The sequence below is a fragment of the Bufo gargarizans genome, chromosome 5 (genome assembly GCF_014858855.1).
Source record: "Bufo gargarizans isolate SCDJY-AF-19 chromosome 5, ASM1485885v1, whole genome shotgun sequence".
NCBI lineage: Eukaryota > Metazoa > Chordata > Amphibia > Anura > Bufonidae > Bufo > Bufo gargarizans.
The window spans coordinates 400,299,716-400,324,625 of NC_058084.1; the positions used below are offsets into that span (position 1 = coordinate 400,299,716).

At 45.1% G+C, this 24,910-nt stretch overlaps 1 protein-coding gene across 2 annotated transcripts in view; it reads right to left on the reverse strand.

Annotated features, from left to right (window-relative positions):
* The window catches only part of LOC122937994 (mitogen-activated protein kinase kinase kinase 2-like), a 119,755-nt gene that overhangs the window by 32,215 nt on the left and 62,630 nt on the right, over positions 1-24,910 (reverse strand). The window contains exon 4 of one of the 2 annotated variants that reach the window (XM_044293241.1): positions 7,548-7,585. In XM_044293241.1, coding sequence (XP_044149176.1) covers positions 7,548-7,585 — 38 coding nt within the window. Of the gene's footprint in view, positions 1-7,547; positions 7,589-24,910 lie in introns of both variants that reach the window. The other variant, XM_044293240.1, reaches the window with a different exon arrangement.

Below are 24,910 nucleotides of genomic sequence, written 5' to 3' on the forward strand. Positions count from 1 at the left end.
TAGCGTCTCCTTGTTGCTGCCCCCATACAGTATAACATCTCCTTGTGGCTGCCCCCATACAGTATAACATCTCCTTGTGGCTGCCCCCATACAGTATAACGTCTCCTTGTGGCTGCCCCCATACAGTAAAACGTCTCCTTGTGGCTGCCCCCATACAGTAAAACGTCTCCTTGTGGCTGCCCCCATACAGTATAACGTCTCCTTGTGGCTGCCCCTATACAGTATAATGTCTCCTTGTGGCTGCCCCCATACAGTATAACGTCTCCTTGTGGCTGCCCCCATACAGTAAAACGTCTCCTTGTGGCTGCCCCCATACAGTATAGCGTCTCCTTGTGGCTTCCCCCATACAGTATAGTGTCTCCTTGTGGCTGCCCCCATACAGTATAACGTCTCCTTGTGGCTGCCCCAATACAGTATAGCGTCTCCTTGTGGCTGCCCCCATACAGTATAGTGTCTCCTTGTGGCTGCCCCCATACAGTATAACGTCTCCTTGTGGCTGCCCCCATACAGTATAACATCGCCTAACTCTCCTTGGAACCTCAAGTGTTTTTTTGAATTCATGTTGCCCATGACTTTGCCCACAGACATCTTATCTCCGAATCGGAGGACAGGAGCAAGTCAGCTGCGGGAAAAGCCTCTCCAGAGTCCAGACACCCTCCTCACACAGAGTTTGCCTGCCAGGAGTTTCCAAAGGTAGAGGAACCGACCCTAGTAAATAGTAATAAAGCCTAGGAGAAATTCAGTAAAAAGAGAATATAAAATAAGGTGGAGGGGGGAGGAAATGGGCATATAACAGTGTTTCCCAACCAGTGTGCCTCCAGCAGTTGCAAAACTACAACTCCCAGCATGCAAAGGCTGTCCAGGCATTCTGGGGGATGTAGTTTTGCAACTGCTGGAGGCACATTGGTTGTGAAACATGGTTATATGCCCATTTATTAATTTATTAAAGGGATTCTGTCACCAGTTTTAACCCCCTCCAGATAAAAATATGGTTATGTTCAGGGAGCTTTACTGATTCCTAATGTGGTCTTATAAATGTAAACTGTAGGGTCATGCGCCGGCACTTCGCTCAACCTCCCGATGACCTGCACACTCGCTCCATGAAGCCGAACGGAGAAGTCCGCACGGGCGCATCAGGCAGAGGCCTGTGCGCACGTGCGAGATGTTAGAGCAGAAGGAGGGGGGAGGGAGGGAGAGCCGGAGGCGTCACACAGGATTATGAGGCGGCGCTGAGGTCAGGAAAGGCAGAGCTGGGCACGAACGGCGACGGGTGCGGGCGGCAGCTTGGATCCATTTACATCCCCTTGGGCACCTTATTTTTATGAATGACAGGTTAGTAATAGGGTTTTTTAGGCAAAATGACCCTACAGATTACATTTATAAGACCACATTAGGAATCAGTAAAGCTCCCTGAACATAACCATATTTTTATCTGGAGGGGGTTAAAACTGGTGACAGAATCCCTTTAACCCTTGTACAAAGGAAAAGTAAACATTGCTATCAGCAACTGCGGCGCTTAAAAAAACCAACTTCCACTTATATTACATAAATAGTTGATACACTGCCTCTTGTACTTAAACAATGTTATAGTTCTGTTTTTGGGCCTTTTGGTTGGTCAGTGGTCACAAAATACATGTGTGTGTATTTTATTGTTAAAATTGGTATCGGTGAGTACTTAAATAAAAGTATCGGTACTCGTACTCAGTCTTAAAAAAAATGGTATCGGGACATCCCTAGCTGTTTTGTTGGTGGGAAAAGTTGTATTTTTCAGCATTTAATTTACCACATCATGTATTAAAAATGGACAAAAAAATCTTGACTTTTATAAAATTGAAACCTTTGAAAAATGTTTTTCTTTGCATCACCGTATTCTGATGTCCATAACTTTCTTTTATATTCATGTCACTTTTTACCCAATTTTTTTGTGATGCGGTAATAAAAAAATAAAATTGGCTATTTTTTTTTTTTTTTTACCATTACGACATTCACTGCACAGGGTAAATCATTTTAATTTTGTATAGTTTGGATGTGACAATAACACTTATGTAATTTTTTTGTTTTGTTATTTTTATATGTGCTTTCTTATGGCATTTTTAATAGCACTTATTTGTGTATAGAGAAGGGGAATGGAAAAACACTCATGCAGCGTAGAGGAAAAAATGCCTCATGCAAGTCCTGCATTAGAATTCCCCTAGACTTTCACCTAACATCTGGAGTTGGTGTCCTCCCCTACTCCCCAAAAAGGCAAAAAAAATAAAAAATGCACATGAAAAAAATAAAAATAAATAAATCATCAAGAAGCAGGAGTCGGTAAATACACCAAGTTCCATCCATGTGAATACAGTTGTTTTCGCACCATGTGCAGAACTTGCTATAACAAATCTGCTGCATGTGAATATACCCTTAAAGGCTATGTACACCTTTGGGGGCAACTTATATATATTTTTTATAATCGCATTTTACTCATTGACCTTTATTAAAAATATTGAGCCCATCTGACAAAGGATTTTTTAGGCTGTGTCTGTCCTACTTTAACTTTGTGCCAGTCATCTAATAAACCTTATCTCTAAATTACTAAGAGGTTATAAACACTTATTTAAACCACATTCTTATGAGTAAGATAAGGATTGAGCTTTGATGAGTGTTTATAAGGTCTGAGAGCAGCTCCCTGTCTGACTGAGCAGAGAGAAAATTCTGATCCTGCTAGTAGAGCATCTCCGTTCAGTACAGAGGAAAGGACTCCATATTTTTAATAAAGACACATTGAAAAAAATAATCTTTAGCTCATAATGAGTACGATGCAATAATAAAAATAAATGCCCCCAAAGGCGTACATAGCACTTAAAGATAATAGATGCCTGCAAAAGACAGACACGGGGGCCCCATGGTGATTCAATAGGATGCCTTGCACAGAACGGATCTGTGGATAGATACACTGAATATATTGTACTATGAGTAATGTCTTTGAAGACTGTAGCTGTGAATCTGCTGGATCTGGCACAAGCCATGCTTCTTTGACCAGTGCTTTCTGGAGATGACTCACATTTGCCTGCATTTTCATCCAGAACGTTTGCAACTAATTCCATAAATCAGTGGAAGTGTTATTATGTCTTGAGTGCCTGACTGAGACGTTTTGCTGCCTAATGGCTGAGACATGTTAAACCTCTTGTTATATGGATGTCCAGCAACAGAAATCTCAAGGGGTAGATTTGGCAAGCTGGCAGAAGTTTCCACTGTGACTATTTTAGCTTTTTCCTATTTTTCAATGTAACCAAATACATGTCTTGTGTTTTTACCAGTAAAGATAAACCACAGGTGTCTGAGTATTAGCAGGGCAGCATAGACTGGTGGTATTTGCTGGGCCTGCACAACAGCCCCCGTCACCTGCTCCCTGGTAAGTGTAATGACGGCGGTGATTATGTGTCTGGACACGCTCACAATGCTTCTTTCAGCAAGTCCAGTGACATATCTCTCAACTTTTGAAAAGGTCAAGGTGGGACAAGACCGGTGTGTGTTGTGGCAAATGTTTTTACACTAAGCCACAAGTCTAACTCAGCCCAATACTTATTTATACACGTCTAATCTCACTCCGTCCCATTTGTGCCCCAAAACAATAGTTATGCCCCCTTAGTGCCCCCTTCACAAAAGAATGCCTCCTTAGTGCCCCCAATAGACAGCTACCTTAGTGCCCAATGTAGTAGTTATGCTCCCTTAGTATCCCCACACAATAGAATGCCACCTTCATTATCCCTCCCTGGTATTCGTACACAGTAGAAAGCCACCCTAGTGCCCCTTCACAATAATGCTGCCCCTTAGTACCTCCTTATTATAGTGTTGTCCCCTTAGTGCCCTCTCACAACAGTGCTGTCCACTACGTGCCCATTTATAATAATCTTGCCCCCTTAGTGCTCTCTCACAATAGTGCTGCTCCCTTAGTGTCCCTCCACAACAGTGCTGCCCCTTTTGTGCTCCCTTACAATAGGGTTAACCCACTGATGCCCCCCATCTGGAGTTGTTAGTGCCCTGGATTTTACCCGGTGTTTCCTCTACTAGCATTAATTTGTGGGAAGAACCCCTCAAAATTCTTTGATGAAAATAAGATCAGATTCCACTCAAATTAAGGGGGTTGTCCAGCATTTACTGAATAATGTCCTATCCTATGCAAAACCCCGTACTCAAGCCTATCAGCTGTTCGGTGCAATTCTGTCGCTGGAAGAGACACAGTATTGTCAACCGTGTAGGACAGAGCTCTTCACTGCAGCGCTGCTCCCACTAGTACTACCCTGTAGTAACAAGCTCCCTTGAGGCTACGTCTACACGCCAACATTTGTCGCGCGACAATAAGTTGCGCGACAGATAGGGCACAACTACACTGCAACATTTGTAGCGCAACATTTTGTTTCACAAATGTCATGCGACAATTTTTATAATGGCAGTCTATGGTGTCGCACTGCAACATGCAACATGCTGCGACTGTGACGCAACAGTCGCAGAAAAATCCATCTCAAATAGATTTTTTACGACTGTTGCGTCGCAGTCGCAGCATGTTGCAGTGCGACACCATAGACTGCCATTATAAAAATTGTCGTGGGACATTAGTGCAACAAAATGTTGAGTGACAAATGTCGTCTTGTAGACGTAGCCTTATTACAAGGTTGAGGGTGCTGTGTGGCTCCAGCACCAGAGATGTACCTGATCAGTCGGGAGTTCAGTGTGTTGGATCCCCACCGATCAGCTAGTGATAGATAGGCCATCATTTAAGGCTCGCGTTTGGCGAGGATCCTTCATGGATCTGCACAGACAGATCCGTTCAGATAATACAACCTTCTGCATCCGTTCAGAACAGATCCGGTTGTATTATCTTTAACATAGCCAAGACCATTGAAAGTCAATGGAGGACGGATCTGTTTTCTATTGTGCCAGATTGTGTCATAGAAAACGGATCCGTCCCCATTGACTTACATTGTGTGCCAGGACGGATCCATTTGGCTCAGTTTCATCAGACCGACACCAAAATGCTGCAAGCAGTGTTTTGGTGTTAGTCTCCAAAGCGGAATGGAGACTAAACGGAGGCAAACTGATGCATTCTGACCGGATCCTTTTCCATTCAGAATGCATTAGGGCAAAACGGCAGTGTTAAAGTAGCCTAACAAAAGTGGGACAACCCCTTTAAATGTAAGTTCCAAAGCTTGAGACTGCTCTAAACCTTGTGGGGAATCAAATCACCGAATACATCAATACCTACATCATAGCGGGCTCAAATAGCAGCAAATATGGGTCTACAAGGACTTAGATTTACATACAAGATTATGACAGAAATTAAAGGGCATCTGTCAGCAGATTTGTACCTATGACACTGGCTGACCTGTTACATGTGCACTTGGCAGCTGAAGGCATCTGTGTTGGTCCCATGTTCATATGTGCCCGCACTGCTGAGAAACATGATGTTCTAATGTATGCAAATGAGCCTCTAGGAGCAACAGGGGCAGTTCTGTTACACCTAGAGGCTCTGCTCTCTCTGCAACTGCAACTCCCTCTGCACTTTGATAGACAGGCCCAGAAAGCGTTATTCAAGGGGTTATCCAATTTCTGGACCCCCATCCCCACATGTGCCATGCCCCTCACCGGTAATATACTTACCCCGCTCCCGGTGCTGCTCCTGGTCCCCGCACCGCCGCTGTTGCTTCTCCCTGCACACGGATGAAAACATCTGGTGTCGGGGAGGGATCAGCCAATGGCAGGCCGGGACGAGCCGCGATGCTAGGGAGGCTCATCAGCCGTCCCTGCCATTGGCTGCTCCCTCCCCGACACCTGATGTTTTCATCCGTGTGCAGGGAGAAACATCAGAGGCGGTGCGGGGACCAGGAGCAGCACCGGGAGCAGGGCAAGTATATTACCGGTGAGGGGCCTGGCACATGTGGAAGGGGGGAGGTTGGGTTTGAGAAATTGGATAACCCCTTTAACGTGATCACCCCTGCCTGTCTCATACAAATCTGCTGACAGATGCCCTTGAAAATAAGACACCTAATCAGTGTATTACTGTACTGCGGCGGCAGCAGGAAGCGCACGGCGTCATAGCAACCAATGATGCTGTGCGCTCCTGCTCTCAGCTGGAATCCAGCCCGTGTTACCACGGACCGCTCACGGCCGTGAAACACAGCCGTGTGCATTCGGCCTCATTCATATGTCAGTGTTTGGTCAGTGATTTCCATCAGTGATCCTGAACCACAACCAGGACTGGAGCCTCCACAGACATAAGGTATAAGGAAAAGATCTGCACCTGTGTTTAGAGCCGCACCTGGTTTTGGCTTAAAATCACTGACCATACACTGACATGTGAATGAGGCATTAGGCTTCAGGTCTGTAACTTCATACTAATGTACAATGAAGCACCTTTAGTACAATTTTTTCTAGTAGATGTTTAATAGTTGCCGAACGTTTCCAATATTTTCCACTTACATCCATCTAGTAGGTGTGTTTTTCATTACTTAGAACACACCCCATTATTTTCGAGCAGGCTGACTAGACTGGGAAACACCCGATAAGAGAAGTAAGGCTGGGGCTACATGGCGAGTTTGGCTATAACACATGTTGTACGGCTTTGCAACACGTCAGAAATCCAAATACATCAACTGTAGGAAAAGACGGTGCTGAGAATCCACATGCTAGGCATTGATCTACTGCATCTAAGCAAACCCTAAAACCATTAACAAGTGGTTCCTTCCATATGTTATGATCAAAATACATAAGCCCACACGTGTCAACCTCATGGAGACTTCTTTCAAGTGGGTCACTACACTACTTTGTCACAAACTGCAAGGTGATGCCACCACATAGCACCTGTTTAGAGGGGACAACCCTGCAGCGCCCCTGCTGCGAGGCTAAGCCCCACTAGCTCTGGGACCAGGGGCGGAGCTATAGGGGGTGCAGAGGTAGCAGTCGGGCCCAGGAACCTGAGGGGGCCTAACGACCCTTGTGCCGCATATGAAGACACCAGTATTATAGAATGTTCATGCTGGTCAAGTTAGACCTCTGACTGGAGGGAAGGGGTTAGGGCAAGTATTTGGCATGGGGCGGGGGTGCCGTTTCAATTTCTGCCTCAGGCAGTATGAAGGCAATGTGCTTCCCTGCCCCTGGCCACAAAGCACTGAGGGAAGGGGGGCCCAAGCTGAATTCTTGCACGAGGGCCAATGAGCCTTTAGCTACGCCCCTGTCTGGGACACATCACCCACTGCGCAGCAAAGCGTCATGTGAACAGAGCACAAAAACCTCACCTTTACATGTTATATCATAAACAGTGTAAGAGCAAGAACGTATTCACATTGCTGGATTTCTTCTTACTGCAGTGTCCTAGTAGCTTGCAGGTCACTTGGCATCTCAACTAAGACTTAGGACAGTGTCAGGTACTGAAGGAAATGCAGAATGGGCACAGGCTTCTGCAGATATAAGAAGCCTGTGCCCATTTTTTGTTAGCACCTGACACCATTATTAGGGTTCAGATCAGTGTGTTGTTTATGGAAACGTCTGTGCCAAGCAGGAGCACCTACCTCTTCTCTCCATTGTATTCGAACTTGATCCGGGCATCCTGCTGACAGAAGATATTACAGCAGTTAGTTACATTTCAAAATGAGAAGTTTTTAAGAGGGCAGCATGCGGTAGTGTCAGGAAGGCGGACTGCAGCCTATTACTGTGCATAGGGAGAAAGCTGTCAATCAGCAGCTGGAGCACAGGAGAACCCAAATCTTATGAAAACATTAGACTCCTCGTTCACGGAGCTGGCAGCACGCTGTAAGAATTAAAAATTATGTTCAGCCAGAATATATAGGCTAATTGCCCAAAAAAAATAGGCTGCGATCAGCATGCCTGATGTTACTTGTATACTGCCCTCAGCGATATCTTGACAGATTCCATTTGAAATGAGTGTCTTCCTTCAATTAACATTAGCATTTAAGTTATATATGCTTGTGGTTTTATAAAATACCGGTGACCTAGAAACCATCTTCTCAGACCACCTGATGCTGACTGCGCTTGGATTTTGAGACTTGGAGCTTTTGGCCGAGCTGTTACACGGGACATCCAACCCTAGGTGTACTGGCATCGACCCTTCTTCTTATTAGATCAGCGGCTGACAGAACATGTACGATTAGGTTATAAATATGCCTTCAAATTAGCTTGCCATAAAAGTAGTCTGGAAAAGGATATGTTTCCATAGGTACTCGCAGCCTGCCTCTACTATGGGAAGATTCGTACTTATCTGCGGCCTCGATAATGCACTCAGGCTCTCGAGTATCTATTTTTTAATCTGCAGCTTTTTTACTTCATCCCCAGCATGGGTGCAATCATCTGCTCCGCTGTAGCCAATGACTATTCAGTTGTGACGTGTCCACAAAAGACGCAACACCGCTGAAACCAGTTATTGGCAGTGGAGCAGATGACATGCCAATGCTGGGGAGGAAGTAAACAAGCCACGGAATGGAAGGTGGACAAACAAGAGTAGCATGCATGAACAGAGTGGTGGAAAGTAGGCAATTATGATTATTCCCATATTAGAGACAGGCTGCTGATACTTTTTCCCAGAAACCCTGTCAATACTGTCTTTCCTGTCCTGTCCAGCAGTTCTGAGATGAGTGCAGGCCTTTCCAGTAGTGAATTTCCTCCTCTGAAGTAGGCATTCCAATACTGGGCATGTGCAACACAGTTTCCGCCATTTTACCTAAGGGCCTTGAAGCAGCGTGAAGATATCTAGTATGAGGGACAGGAGAGAATACAGGAAAGGGGAGAACTGATTATCTATCACCACTAGAACACCTTGCTTATCCCTTTTTATAGTATAAGGACAGGAGACACTACAGGAGAGGTGAGAACTGATCCCCAATCACCACTATAACACCCTGTTTATCACTGTTTATATTATAGGGACAGGAAAGAATACAGGAGAGGTGAGAACTGATTTTCTATCACCACTAGAACACCTTGCTTATCACTTTTTATAGTATAAGGACAGGAGACACTACAGGAGAGGTGAGAACTGATCCCCAATCACCACTATAACACCCTGTTTATCACTGTTTATAATATAGGGACAGGGGAGAACACAGGAGAGAACTGATTATCTATCACCACTAGAACACCTTTCTTATCACTGTTTATAATATAGGGACAGGGGAGAACACAGGAGAGGTGAGAACTGATTATCTATCACCACTAGAACATCTTGCTTATCACTTTTATAGTATAAGGACAGAAGAGGTGAGAACTGATCCTCAATCACCACTATAACAGGACAGAACACAGGAGAGGTCAGAATAAATTTTTATTCATCACCAGAACATCCTGCTGTTTTCGATATACGGTATGTAAATAGCAGATTTAGATTGATAGAATATAAAATATATTTCTGATTAACATTTCTAAACCTTTCTAAATTCCTACAAAAGTTTAAGGGGTTTTCCAAGTTTTTTCTTTTAACAGTGACCTATACTCAGTATCTGATTGGTGGGGGTCTGACACACGGGTACTCCAGCCAATCAGCTGTTTGATATAGCAACAGCGCTCAAAGTAGCGCTGTAGCCACCTAGAGCTTTTCCTAGGCCATGTGATGTCACGTATATCGGTCACGGGGCCTAGGTTAAGCCCAGCCAAATTCAAGTGAATAGGGATGAGCAGCAATAACAAGCATATCCACTATACAATGTATGGAGCGCGGCGATGGGCTTGGTAAGCAGAGGGAAGGACGCGGCACTACTGTGAGCACTGCTGCTTTCTCAAATAGCTGATTTGCAGATGCTTATGAGCTAACCCTGTTTTTATCATCATGATAATCATCTGCAAAAAAATAAATAAAAAATGTTGTAAAACCCCTTTAATAAAATACATAATATTAATAACAGATATTTTTATAAGCTGGAATCGGAGTTGTTACATTTCTTACGACTACAACTCCACCCAAAACAAACCAACTCTACAGCCCTGGATACAATGGCTGCATGCAGCCAACAGCCCATCCACACAATGCGGTAATGTGTGTGCCACACCCTCAATGTATCTCTTATGGCAATATACACAGGAATAAACAAACACTAACAAATACAGATAAATAATAAAAATGAAGGGTCCATAAACAGCAGCTTTTTGGATGCTTCCAGATTAAAACTGAGTATTTTTCTACAATGCATAAAAATGTAAACCAAAGAACTGAAAAATAAGTAAAAAGTTCAATAGGAATAAAGCTATAATAAAAAGATGCAAACTAGGAGGTGCAATTTTATCTTATTTTAGAGTGCACACATGGAGAATGCATGGTGCCATGGCTGATCTAGCTGCACTGGTTACTTGTGTTTCGGTGACACACCTCGATGTCTCTTGATTAAAAAATAATCGTTCTTGTGTGGGCGGCCTGAAGAATTTCATGTATTTACAACTTGTCTGAAAGCCGAGAACATAAAAGCCTCAAGTTTCCATAATCTCATTCTCCTGATGACGTGGAAAAAGCAAGTTCCTCCTATTTGCTCTCACTGAGCATTGAATAATATCCAGCTGTTAAAACTTAGCCTTAACCCTTGCACTGACCGATAACATCTCATCATCTTCAGCCAGTACGTAGAATATCAGGCAGGATCATCCACTGTATTCTGTTCCGGCAGAAGCAGCGGTTGCGCGCAGCATTTATATTTTTTTTTCTAGTTGGAAACCCGACAGACCCCATTATAGTAAACGGGTTTTGTTGGTTAGGTTGGATACGGCAATATTAGTATTCTGTTCCTCTGCTGCAACACAATACCAGAATACCTTCCGCAGATGTGGACTTAGCCTCAATTCAATTGTTCTGAAATGCAATAAATGGCTGGTTTGAAAGTTTTCTTTAGCCTCAAAAAATAAAATCAGGCCCCACAATGAGCAGTAAAATAACCCCCAACCCAGCAACAGTAAATGCAATAAAATAATTTGTAATAAATGTCATACTTACTGTTTTTCTCTCTCCTGCGCCATGCTCCCTTTCTCTCCGCCAGTATTTGGTTTTTCTGGCTGCAGAAGTGACGTCCTATACACACTATGTCACTGCTGCAGCCAATCATTAGCCTCAGCAGTCAAGCCAGTCATTGGCTGCACGATGATATGGTGTGTACAGGACGTGACCGCTGCAGCCAGGAAGATAAAGGCAGGAGAGAAAAATGGTATTTATTTCTATTGTTATTTTATCACATTTACTGCTGAAGAAGGGTTTTATTTCTTTGGACAACAGATGTGAGGTTTGTGGTCCGCAAAACAGACATGGCCGTGTGAATGCAATCTAATTGAAAATCGTGGGGCCATTTGGCCACGTGAGGCATTCAGACTGTACTTACCCTGAGGTTAATTAACTAGCATTGCCTATTGCCTAAACATCTCAATGAGTGAGGTCAGCATTATTTACCCAGAGGAGAATCTAGTACTCGTAATGTTTGCTTAACAAATTACCCAAAATCTGTTGACAACTATCCAGTGCTAAAAAGCATTAAGGGAATGTTATATCCAGTTAAAAAAAAAAAAAAGGTAGATGTGCTAAAGATATGAAAGAAGAGGAAATTGTGCAGGAGGTTAGCGCAAATCAGGCATAGAGTGGTACACATAGAAGAGGAGTCCCTTAGGAAAAATCTAAATGGACTCCTGTTATCGCGTCAAGTTTTCCCCTCTAAGACCTTTCCATGATCTTTGGGCCAGTTTTCCAAAATATGCAAAAGGTTCTGCTTAGTATCTAGTACCGCCTGGAGTGGGACCAAATACAAGGGCTCAGGTCTGCCTTTATGGCAGGCATCCTCAAACTGCGGCCCTTATAAGTTATGAATGAATTGCTAGCAGTCTGTATTGAAAGTCCAGAAGGGTGTTACCAGTTGCGGGTGTGTCCCTTTACCATATGACACTGGCAGCATTGATTGGGCAGCTTTACACTATCCAAAAACATTCAATAGCTGTTGGCCAACGGCCATCTCTCCTGACTCCTCCATACACATACATGTTCACTAAACACTAAACAGCACTCGGTCCTCTCCGTCCCTCCTGGCATCACAAGTGAACCCACTGGACCCCAAGTATTAATTCCCTCAATACCCTAGACTACCAGAGAACCAGACATTAATCGCTTCAGGAGACAGAAAAGCATGTATTTAACCCCTACTCAACCCTAGACCACCAGGAAAGCAGATATTAGTCTCTGCAATTTTCTAGACCACCAGTGAAGCAGACACCAACTACTCTAGACCAATAGAAAATAAGGCATCAACACCTCTAATACCTTGGGCAACCAGGGAAGCAGGCATCGACCCATCCACATCCCCAGAACCACAAAGGAAGCAGACATGGGACACCAGGGAAGTCCGATATCTTATCCCCAATGAGATATTTTTATTCTGAATTTCGTTTTCTTTAATTACGAAAACTTGCCAATGTTCATAGGCTTTGCAGGAAAAACAGACAATGGAAAGTCCAGGTGACATTTGCCTCCAGCACTGGAAGAGTGAGCAGTGATAGACTGTTTGTGTTATGCAGGCATGCCAAAAAACAAAGCCGTCCCAAAACTTCCGTCCACTTCTCCAAATACGACAATCTGCAATGGCCAAGTTCCAAAGAAAATAAACTTGGCCATAGAAATCTGCTGGACTTGCATGTCAACACAAATAGATAAAGAATAACTGGCTAAACATTTGGGAGGTAGATTTATTAAAACTGGTGTAAAGGAAAACTGACTTCAGATTCCACCTTTCATTTTTCAGAGCTCCTTTGGAACATGAAAGGTGGAATCTGAATGGTTGCTATGGGCAACTAAGCCAGTTTTCCTTCACGCCAGTTCTGATAAATCAGGGCCTAATGTATACCCACAGCATAGCAAGTATACATATATGTCTGACGTCTAAAACGTCAGTCTTAATAAATGTGCCCCAAAGTTCTTAGAAAATGTTCTCCTGAATAGTTATCTCATGGGGAATGCAATTATTTACTAAACTAGACTCTGGTGTAAATCTGCCAGTAGCAACCAATCAGATTCCATCTTTCATTTTTCAGAGCTCCTTTGGAAAATGAAAGCTGGAATCTGATTTGATAAATCTCCCCCATTGTTTCTAAAGGTTCCTGAGAGGTAAATCCGATATTGAACGTATGTGACATTCCAAGCTAACATATCCGTACTCCTACACTTCATTATCATCTGAAACATTGAATTGTGCAATGTCAGTATGACAACTCTGTGGAGGATGAAGTTTTATGAGTGACTTAGATATAACTGGAAACAACCCCAGGAGTAGTAATGATTAGTTGCATCAAGAAAATAACGCAAAGAAATAGTTAGAAATAACACTCACAATTTCCCTAACGCAGCATATGACACACCCTACTATAACACACCCTAGTCTATCTTGCCAGTTTTTTTTCCAGTGGGACATATGGGGGAAGCAGTGCGTGTGGAGTGGATTAGATTACAAGAAAATACTGGACTTGCTGCCCATTATGAAGTGAATTCTGATACATTGCAGATTTTTCTCAAGAATAACATGGACCTTTTCTGTCACTTAGGTCTCATTCAGACATGCAAACGACCGTATTTTCGGTCCATGTCCGATCTGTATTTTTTTGCGGATCGCACGTGGACCCATTAATTTGTATGGGGCTGCAAAAAATGCAGACAGCACACAAATGTCATCCGTGTGGCCGTGCTGCAAATCATGCAGCATAAGTTTTGTGGACAAGAATAAGCATTTCGATAATGGGGCCCAGGGAAAGTGCGCGATGCACACCTAGCCAGTATCTGCATTTTGTGGAATCCGTTTTGCGGACCTCAATACGGATACAGCTGTATGCATGAGGCCTTAAACAGATGACCCTCCTTAAAACTATAACTAAAGTTTAATCTACGGGGAGAAAATGCAAATGTGCAGTTTATGTCATCTAAGCATGAGAAATATGAATTTGGTTATGTCCCAATACAAGGAAGCTGAACTTCCTCCCATCTTTACTATCAATTATCCACGCCACTATCTAAGGAGGAAGTTGGATGTCTTCCAGGAGAAGACACGGTCCAGCCCTAAGACTGTGGAAAAAATGCTTACGAGGAGGTACAACAAACCTATAAAAGTATTACACACTGTCTGAAACCAGGTATCTCGTACCAGTTTGTTCCCAGATACTCCTACTGACACTTTAATGAAGGCCGTTTTATAGAATACTTTCTGGTTTATGTGTAGCATGGTTTAGATGTCCTTAAAAGGACAACCAGAGGGATTTTCCACCATATTTAGAGAGTCATTCAATAAACTACAATAATCTCACACAGATGTTGCAAATGTTAACTGAACACTTAATAGGTAAAATGCACAGGTGCAACAAATGTTAAAGAACTGGCAACACAACTAAAGTCAATGAAAAAGTCAAGTTGACGTTTGCTGCAACTGCATTTAACAGTTTAAATGTCAAGTTAACATCTGGTGCATCTGTGCACAGGAGTCATTTTGCCATGGGATATCTATGCCCTTTAAATTCATCATTAGACCATGAACCTGAAGTGGGGAAGAGATGGTGATCGCGTTGTCTCAGCAAGTGCCCAACGTGTATAGGACTGAGCAAATCAACATCAATGGGTTGCTCAGGATTAGAAAAACATGGCTGCATTCTTCCAGAACCCCCACCACTCCTGTCCACAGGCCAGGTGTGGCATTGCTGCTCAGCCCCCATTCAGGTTCTGAGGCTGGCACAAGAGCAGTAGTTATCTTAGGCAAATTGTTGACATGGCAAAGTGTCTTACAGTTAGGCCTCATGCACAAGACCGTTCAGTTTTTTTGCAGTCCGAAAATTCCAGATCCGCAAAACACGGAAGCCGCCCGTGTGCCTTCCGCAATTTGTGGAACGGAACAGGCGGCCCATTGTAGAAATGCCTATTCTTGTCCGCAAAACAGACAAGAATAGGACATGTTATATTTTTTTTGCAGGGCAAAAAAGTAAATGGGTCTGCACCCGAGCCGCAAAAACTGTGGCTCGGATGCGGACCAGAACAACAGTCTTGTGCATGAGGCCTTAGACATGACATGGATCTCACAGCCATCTCTCTTCTCTTCATAATGGTACATATTAATCTTCAATCCTGCTATTAAAGGGGTTCTGCAGTTTGTTTAAACTGATGATCTATCCTCTGGATAGATCATCATCATCTGATCGGCAGGGGTCCGACACCAGGGACCCCCGCCGATCAGCTGTTTGAGAAGGCAGCGGCGCTCCTCACTGTTTACAGCAGGCCCAGTGACGTCACAACTAGTACCAACTGCCACTGCCTTCTCAAACGGGTGTTGGACCTACGCCGATCAGATGCTGATAATCTATGCCAAACAGACCTAGTTCATGACCCGAAACTCTCCACCATCCAATAACCCCAAAAAACTCTGACCCTTTTCAATCTTTCTTCAATCTTTGAGTGCAGTTGCATCAAATCATTTCCGAGACTCCAAGTGTCACTGATCCCCTTTCTCTACCCCACCACCTCTGGTTCTCTTCCTATATTTAACCTAGTCATAGAAGAAGAATTCTCCAGGATGCTCTCTTCTTCTAAGGCTACTTTCACACTTGCGCTTGATCGGATCCGTTCTGAACGGATCCGATCATATTAATGCAGACGGAGGCTCCGTTCAGTACGGATCCGTCTGCATTAATAACTTAGAAAAATTTCTAAGTGTGAAAGTAGCCTGAGCGGATCCGTTCAGACTTTCAATGTAAAGTCAATGGGGGACGGATCCGCTTGAAGATTGAGCCATATGGTGTCATCTTCAAGCGGATCCGTTCCCATTGACTTACATTGTAAGTCTGAACAGATCCGCTCGCCTCCGCACGGCCAGGCGGACAGCTGAACGCTGCAAGCAGCGTTCAGCTGTCCGCCTGGCCGTGCGGAGGCGAGCGGAGGCTGAACGCCGCCAGACTTATGCAGTCTGAGCGGATCCGCTCCATTCAGACTGCATCAGGGCTGGACGGAGGCGTTCGGGTCCGCTCGTGAGCTCCTTCAAACGGAGCTCACGAGCGGACCGACGAACGCAAGTGTGAAAGTAGCCTAACCCAGGCATGCTCAACCTGCGGCCCTCCAGCTGTTGTAAAACTACAACTCCCACAATGCCCTGCTGTAGGCTGATAGCTGTAGGGTGTAGGCTGTTCGGGCATGCTGGGAGTTGTAGTTTTGCAACAGCTGGAGGGCCGCAGGTTGAGCATGCCTGTTCTAACCCTACCACCTGCATTAGTGACCCTTTTTCCCTCACACCTCTTCCAATCTCTCTCCCCAGTTGTCACTACTCACCTAACTGAAATTTTCATCCTCTCTCTTTCTTCTGGTATTATCCCCTCCTCTATCAAACATTCTGTCATAACCCTGTAACTAAAGAAACCATCTCTTCACCCGTCCTGCGCAGCTAACTACAGATCTGCAGATAGGTATCAGTATCGGGACATCGCACAATCACTTTAAACTTATTACATTCTTTCTATAAGGGCTCATGCACACAACCATAACTACAAATAGCGGTCTGCCATGCACAGGCTGCGGCCGTGTGCACACCGAGCTGCGGAAGTGGACCCACTGACTTGAATGGGTCTGCGATCCGTAACATACAGCAAAAGATGAAACATGTCCTATCTTTTGCGGTGCAGAAGCACGAACCCCAGAGCTTTGGAGTGTTTCTGTGGGCTTCTGATACATGCCTCCGCTCCGCAAAAGATAGGACATGTCCTATCCTTTGATGTATCTTGCAGATCGTGCACCCACTTAAGTCAATGGGTCCGCCCTGCAGCATGGAGGGCCCATGGCCAGTGCCCGTATATTGCGGACAAGCACAGAACCCTTATGTTTGTGAGCATGAGCCCTTCAATGCATGGACTCAGGAGGCATACATCGCAGGCTCCTTCCCCTTGGATCCGGAATGACGGATGTTTTGCGCCATATGTGATGCTTCGTCCAGGCGCCAGGTTATTTATTTTGAGAGCTTATAAATAAATATGATAAAAGAGCATTTTCCGCTGACATCCTTTCACCTGTTAATGTTAAGACGCTGAGATGTACTTTTGAAAAAAGTTGATAAAAATCAGCAAATGAGAGCTACGGTCCACGAACAGCTAAGATCTTCTTTTCTCAAGCTGGGCTCAGAAGACAAGGACTTTCCACAAACATGGCTGGAATACAGCAGGTGTCTGCATCCCACAGAAATCCAACACTTTTTTTGGCTCTCTCCACATCTGGATTTACTTGCGATATTCCATAATAAAAGATTTCCCCTGAAATGTGAGACAGGACAGAGGTCTTCTCACTAAGTGGCTGCGGAGCTCGCGCTCTGCTGCAGTTGCCAGGTTACTGACAGACAACACATGCAAACAAGTGACACGCGAGCCTGTGCCCAGTTCCTGCTTCCAATTAGGAGCTTGCAGCCCCCAGCACAATCCTGAAATGTTCATGACTTATGACTTCAATCTTTTAAAGGTTATAGAATGTTATTCTGCATAATCCACACATCTCGATGGATACTATTCTACCATCCGGAGCACACTCTGTGCCATATCCGCGTGTGTACGTACTTTAGAGGCAGACCATGCACCTGCTATGGGGCCCTTAGAGGGGGCCAATACTGAGGGCCGCTCCCTTCATAAAGAAACTTCATTGTTAGCAAACAAGGGAATTTGGAATTGCTCAAAGGTCATGGAAACTGTAAAAATAAAGCACCAGACCCTTCTGTCTTGGGTGACACAATGGGGACCGATTTTGATCTTTGCTATGGGGCCTCATTGTATCTTTTGGGGGGAAAAACACTTTAGTCTTAAGATGATCTGTCATCTCTCCTGACATGTCTATTCTACTAGCTACCTGTATTCCCCGTGAAATAATAATTCTGGAGCATTTGTTCCCTGCATTGTGCCGCTCCTCTGTTATTCCTCCTAGAAATGTATAAATAAATGGACAGTTAGGTGTTTCCAATGTTGGTGAGTCCTTACACAATCTGAGATTATCCAGTCAGTTATGACAGTGTCAGGGCTCATTCACACGGCCGTTGCCGTATTGTGGCCCGCATACAGCGGGTCCACAATACACGGGGCACTGGCAGTGTGCATTCCGCATCATGCGGACCCATTCACTTGAATGGGTCTGCAAATCCGGAGATGCGGTGCGGAACGGAACCCTACGGAAGAACTACGGAGTGCTTCCGTAGGTTCCGTTCCTCTGCATCGCAAAAAGATACAACTTGCTCTATCTTTTTGCCAAACGGACGGAAGCGGAACCCATTTAAGTAAATGGGGTCGCGATACGCATAGCCGGTGGCTTGCGATTGCGGACCGCAATTTGCGGTCCACAGCACAGGCACAGAGGGACAATGGTCGTGTGAACAAGCCCTCAGACTGTGCAGGGACAAGGGGGCATGATAAGGACCAGTTGATTTCTTCATAAGTGTTTGGAAGGAATAACAGAGGAACGGCACCCCGCAGAGTTCTAAGAAAAGATGCTCCAGCATTGTTATTACATGGGGAACCCGAGTACGCACTAAAACAGACGTGTCAGGAGTAGTGACAGGTCCCATTTAGGTCTACTTCTGTTCCATACATGGAGATACATGATAACAGGTACTTGAGTGTATTGTCTGCAGACGTTCTCAGGAATGGTTGAAGCTAGCGTAGCTCGCTGCCAACTGTAGAGTCAGAAAGAGTGTTGAAGAACATCTAATCTAACCAGAAAGAAATTTTGAACTGAAGATCCGTAGCCGTCTACAGGGCCCTTGATACTACAGCAGCTGTGTAAACATGAAGTGGATAGCCATCGCAGGTCCCACCACTGCTGCACTATATTCTGAATACTGTATGCCTAGGACGTGGAGAAGGAAGCCACCTGCAGAAATCAGAACTGAGCATCATGACCTTTTTTTGCTGCTGGAAATTGGAATGTCATTTATCAAGATCAGCGCGACTGTTCCCACGACTCCTATAGACTTTAATGGGGAATATATAGATTTCTATTCAATCTCTGACTGTATCGGTCATCTGGAGAAAGGGGGTCAGGGGATTTTCACTTTACCAGGCATTTATGGCGTATCCTTTAACTATGCCATGTATACAACATTATAATGGGGAAAGTGTCTGAAACTTTTTTTTTTATAAAGACCAACTGAAAAAATTATTTTTAACCCAAAATAACTAGAATGTAATAATAAAACAAATGCCCCCGAAGGCACCGATAGCCTTCAAGTGTTGTCATCCCTTTCAAAGGGACCAAGTGCTTTCTAAACTGTCCCTCTGTGCGCAGGTATTTTTAGAGCTTGGCTATCTCCGTAAAAGCTGAGAACATGAAAAAACATAACACTTTCCTGTTTCATGTTTCAGATTCCTTATCCAAGTTCAGATTTTGGCCAGAACGCTCAGGAAAACACAATGTTGTCAATGGTATAATGCAAAACTAAAGTCAATAAAAGCGATATTGTTATTTTGGACTGTTGTGGAGCTTTCCCTTTCCTCCTGACCTGCTGGATTCCTCCACATTGCCGGCAGACGCTGTTTTTGTTTTGGGTTAAAGTTCAGCAAGGCTTTTCGCTTAATCAAAACAAGAAAGCTTTTCCTCTTCTCCTTGTCCCCAGACAAGATGACATCTTTCCGGTGTTTTCTACTCGGCACAAAAGTTAACAAACGTGTTATTGAACTAGAGAGCGATTACAAAAACTATTCCAGCTGGATGTTTTTGTGGAAACTCTATTTTCAATGGAAATTGCTTTTGCTCGACAACAATCGGTGTTTGTTTTTGTTATTTTATTTTTTGTTATTATTAATATGCTTATTACACAAACTGAGGGAGAGTAGTGCTACTAAAGAGTTAATACGATTGAACACTGGGAGTGAGAGAATATTTTAATATCACGGCGAACATTGAAAACTTTTGCGAAAACGTTCTCACATCTAACCTCAAAGTCCTTAAAGGGAACCTGTCACCGGGATTTTGTGTATAGAGCTGAGGACATGGGTTGCTAGATGGCCGCTAGCACATCCACAATACCCAGTCCCCATAGCTCTGTGTGCTTTTATTGTGGAAAAAAAGCGATTTGATACATATGCAAATTACCCTGAGATGAGTCCTGTACGTGAGATGAGTCCTGGACAGGACTCATCTCAGGTTAATTTGCATATGTATCAAATCGCTTTTTTTCCACAATAAAAGCACACAGAGCTATGGGGACTGGGTATTGCGGATGTGCTAGCGGCCATCTAGCAACCTATGTCCTCAGCTCTATACACAAAATCCCCGTGACAGGTTCCCTTTACATTTCAATGAAAAAAGATAAAGGGGGTCATTTGATAAAAACTATTTGCCATTGTTTTGCGACAAAATCTGCGCCTCCCCCCCATGTACGCCGGTTGTGAGAAAAGGGGCCGTGGCATGGGCAGTGAAGGGAGCGGTACGGCAGGCCCTTCTGGTTGATCATTTTCTACTCCTGTAGAAAATGACTTTAATCTATGCCAGCAAGGGAGCTAGCATTGATGTAAGAAAGTCGCACAGCTGCCGGTAAAACGCCTAAGTTATGTAGAGGTCAGCGCATCAAGTCGCAGCGGACATGAACTAAGACCGGCGTCTAAATCGTGTCCCCCAAAGTGTCTATTCTGCACTTTCCCAAATTTCTATTTTGTTCTTTTACATGGCTATACTAGACAGGCTGTAAGCTCCACCTCGGTCTCCATGGTCTCCGGAACTCACAAGGTCTTCTGCCATCCTCACCCAACCTGAGTCCATGACCATGCCAACATACTACATGACAGCATGCCGTATGAAGGGCTGTAGACACCTGAAAGGTTGCGTCATAATTTGCATAAACAGTGTTATTCTTCGGATCTGAATAAAATAACCTCAGGCCTCCTTGCTGTGATGTTTATTCAGCTTTTTTTTTTTTTTTTTTTTTTGTATTAAGACTATACTGACCAACATGGTTTCTTCTAAAAAGCATTGCTTTGTTTTTTAAACAAAACATCCAATAAGGATATGGCATTCATATTTATAAAAAAAAATATCACATTACTAAAGATCTTGCCACTCAGAGCACCTTCTTAAAGTAAAATCCAATATACACTGATTACGCCAGTAAAGACGCTCAGTAGAGAATTGATGAGTGTCTTTCACTTTTGCTTCAGGTTTTTTCTGTGTTCAGCTTTTTCGATTCGTGTGGCATCAATTCTCATAAGTTTTCATCAGTAAAAAACAAAAAACACAAAACTTGAAGAATAGGAGCTCATGCCCATGACCGTGATTTTCCCAGGAAACACAGTCTGTGTGTCGGACGCATCTCCCAGACCGACCAGGGCTCCTCTGACCAGAGCTGACTGTATCATAGTCATTTATACCGCCAGTCTCTATTGCGGGGCTATTGCTGTATTTACATGGAGATGTACGTATATAGCAATATCCCCGCCGCAATCAGATAGAGACTGACTGTATCATAAATTACTACAATACAGTCAGTTTGGGTCCGGGAGATGTATCTGACACTCCTGGGCCGACCACGGTATGTGCATGAACATCCAGCATCTCTTAGCAACTACAAGAGAAAAACTGACTGTCCGTCAGTGTTCTTCAGTTTTCTTTCACTGAGCCACTGGCTCCTGCAATTTTACCTGAACAGGTTAGACGTTCCAAAAAAAACAAAAAACAACTAATGTCAGTAAACCCATTGGGGCAGACACATTAAAAAGTTTATGCCACTTTTACAGCATGAAAAAAGCTACAAAAGCTCACAAAATATAGCGTATGCCATATACGCACCATAATTTTACGACTATTCACTTTGTGTAAAACGTGCCAACATAAGTGTGTGGGGCTCAACAGGATGGGACAGGGCCTCCGGCAGACCATCAGATTTCCTGCACATGACAGTATGTATTTTGCAAGGATCTGCAAAAAATTTGGATGACATCCGCGTGCATTCCGTATTTTGCGGAATGGAACAGCTGGCCCCTAATAGAACAGTACTATCCTTGTCAGTAATATGGACAATATTAGGACATCTTCTATTTTTTTGAGGAACGGACATACGGGAACTTAATGCACACGGAACAGACACAGAAAGAAAATATGTTGGTGTGCATGAGCCCTTAACTGGCACAAATTATAGCTGAAATCTACCCAGCTCGTAGCTGCCACGGATGACTGCCAGAAGATGCATCAAATAAGAGACAATTGCTACTTAATAAATTTGGCGCATTGACTTTAAAGTAAATCTGTCACTAGTTTGTTGCTGACTAAGGGCAGTATAAACTAGTATAAACTAGTGACAGATTCCCTTTGCAAAATGCTGGATCACTTTATTTAATTGCCCCAGTTGTTCAATGCACAACATGAGCCAAGGAGTCCCCCATCGATAGCACTAGAACAATTATGTAAATCAGCAGGGTCCTGATGAATATTCGGACTATCAGACTGGCACTAGGTAATGAACTGCTGCAGTGCTGGGGCTGCTCAAAACTGAATTTTAGAAAAACCACTGGGTCAATTAAAGAGACTACGGGCTCTTGCACACGATCGTTGCCAGCCGTTGCCCGTATTGCGGCCCGCAAACAGCAGCTCCGCAATATATGGGCACTCCATCTCTTGAATGGGTCCGCAATCCGGAAAGTGCGGTGCGGAACGGAGGCACTGAACCCCACAGAAGCACTGTGTGCTTCCATGGGTTTTCTGTCTGGGCCTCAGCACAGCAAAAAAGTAGTGCATGCATTACTGAATCAAGTGAATGGGTCCTGCGTCCAAATACGGCATCCCTGCGGTCAGTGCCCATGCATTGCGGACCACAATTTGCGGTCTGTAGCACAGACCCGGCCGGCACACATTTGTGTGCATGATCCCTAAGGGGGAGATTTATCAAGAGATACCCCCTGAACTGCCAGAGGATGCACCACCTTTTGCCGTAGATTTCTGACTTCATTTGCACCACAAAGTGGCGTAAATGAAGATACTGTAGCCTTGTCTGGGCTATTGGCCACACCCCTTTCCCATCCTGGCCACACCCCCATTTGGGAAAGTGGCGAAGGCAGCGTTAAATGAGACAATTGCAACTTTATTTTTCCCCAAAAAGTCACATTTATTTAGCAAACGCACACATAGCTTATGACTTTTTAAAGCCACTTTTCTGTCCAAGGGAGATGATAAGGAGAGCGGGGCGCGCTGCCCAAAAACCCTGACTCATGTAACTGGTCCCCAGTCTGAGAGAAGATCTGCCCCTGGGCCTGTGACCCCCTGGCTGGAGGGGGGTGGGTGAGTTGTGGCAGTGAAAAGCTCGGCCTGTCAGTCTTCAAGTGAGTGATTCCCCCCTCCCCCAATCATAGTTCTGTCCGGTCTCCCAGTTCTCTACTCCCCCTTTCAACTGTCACCCCACTAGTGACCCTGCTCCCCCTCCTCCTGTCACCCCACTAGTAACCCTGCTCCCCCCTCCTGTCACCCCACTAGTTACCCTGCTCCCCCCTCCTCCTGTCACCCCACTAGTAACTCTGCCCCCCTCCTGTCACCCCACTAGTAACTCTGCTCCCCCCTCCTCCTGTCACCCCACTAGTAACTCTGCCCCCCCCCCTCCTGTCACTCCACTAGTGACCCTGCTCTCCCTCCTCCTGTCCCTCCACAAGTGACCCTGCTCCCGTCACCCCACTAGTAACTCTGCCCCCCCCTCCTGTCACCCCACTAGTTACCCTGCTCCCCCCTCCTCCTGTCACCCCACTAGTGACCCTGCTCTCCCTCCTCCTGTCACCCCACTAGTAACCCTGCTCCCCCCTCCTCCTGTCACCCCACTAGTAACTATGCCCCCCAATCCTGTCACTCCACTAGTGACCCTGCTCTCCCTCCTCCTGTCACTCCACAAGTGACCCTGCTCCCGTCACCCCACTAGTTACCCTGCTCCCCCTCCTCCTGTCACCCCACTAGTGACCCTGCTCCTGTCACCCCACTAGTGACCCTGCTCCTGTCACCCCACTAGTGACCCTGCTCCTGTCACCCCACTAGTGACCCTGCTCCTGTCACCCCACTAGTGACCCTGCTCCTGTCACCCCACTAGTGACCCTGCTCCTGTCACCCCACTAGTGACCCTGCTCCTGTCACCCCACTAGTGACCCTGCTCCTGTCACCCCACTAGTGACCCTGCTCCTGTCACCCCCCTAGTGACCCTGCTCCTGTCACCCCACTAGTGACCCTGCTCCTGTCACCCCACTAGTGACCCTGCTCCTGTCACCCCACTAGTGACCCTGCTCCTGTCACCCCACTAGTGACCCTGCTGCCCCCCTCCTCCTGTCACCCCACTAGTGACTCTGCCTCCCCCTCCTCCTGTCACCCCACTAGTGACCCTGCTCCCCCCTCCTCCTGTCACCCCACTAGTGACCCTCCTCCTGTCACCCCACTAGTGACTCTACCAACTATGATGGGATCCGTTCAGTTTCCGTTTGGGATCCTGTCTATTTACAAGACACAAAAGTTCTGCATATGAGGCTTTTTTGTCGGGTCTTTCAATAGAATCTGCAACAACGCTCCAAACGCAGCCTCCAAAGCAGATGTGAGTGAGTACAGAGTGAGTGAGTACAGAGTGAGTGAGTACTCCTCAAAAATGGTCAGAGTATTTTTACTCTTCTGGAAAAAACGTAGTGCGACCTCTGCTCATAAGTATCTAATTATTGGGGGTCCGACATCCAGGACCCCTGCCAATCAGCAGTTTGAGAAGGCAGTGGAGCTTTTGCGAGTGCCACGGCTTTCTCTCTGCTCTTCCTAGGCCAGTGACATAATTCATGTGTCCTAGGAGCAGCTCAGCTAAACTATGTACGGCGCTGTGCTTGGTGACCTGCAAGGCAGTGGTGCCCACAAAACAGCTGATCGGCAGGGGTCCCAGTTGTCGGACCCCCACAGATCACATATTGATGACCT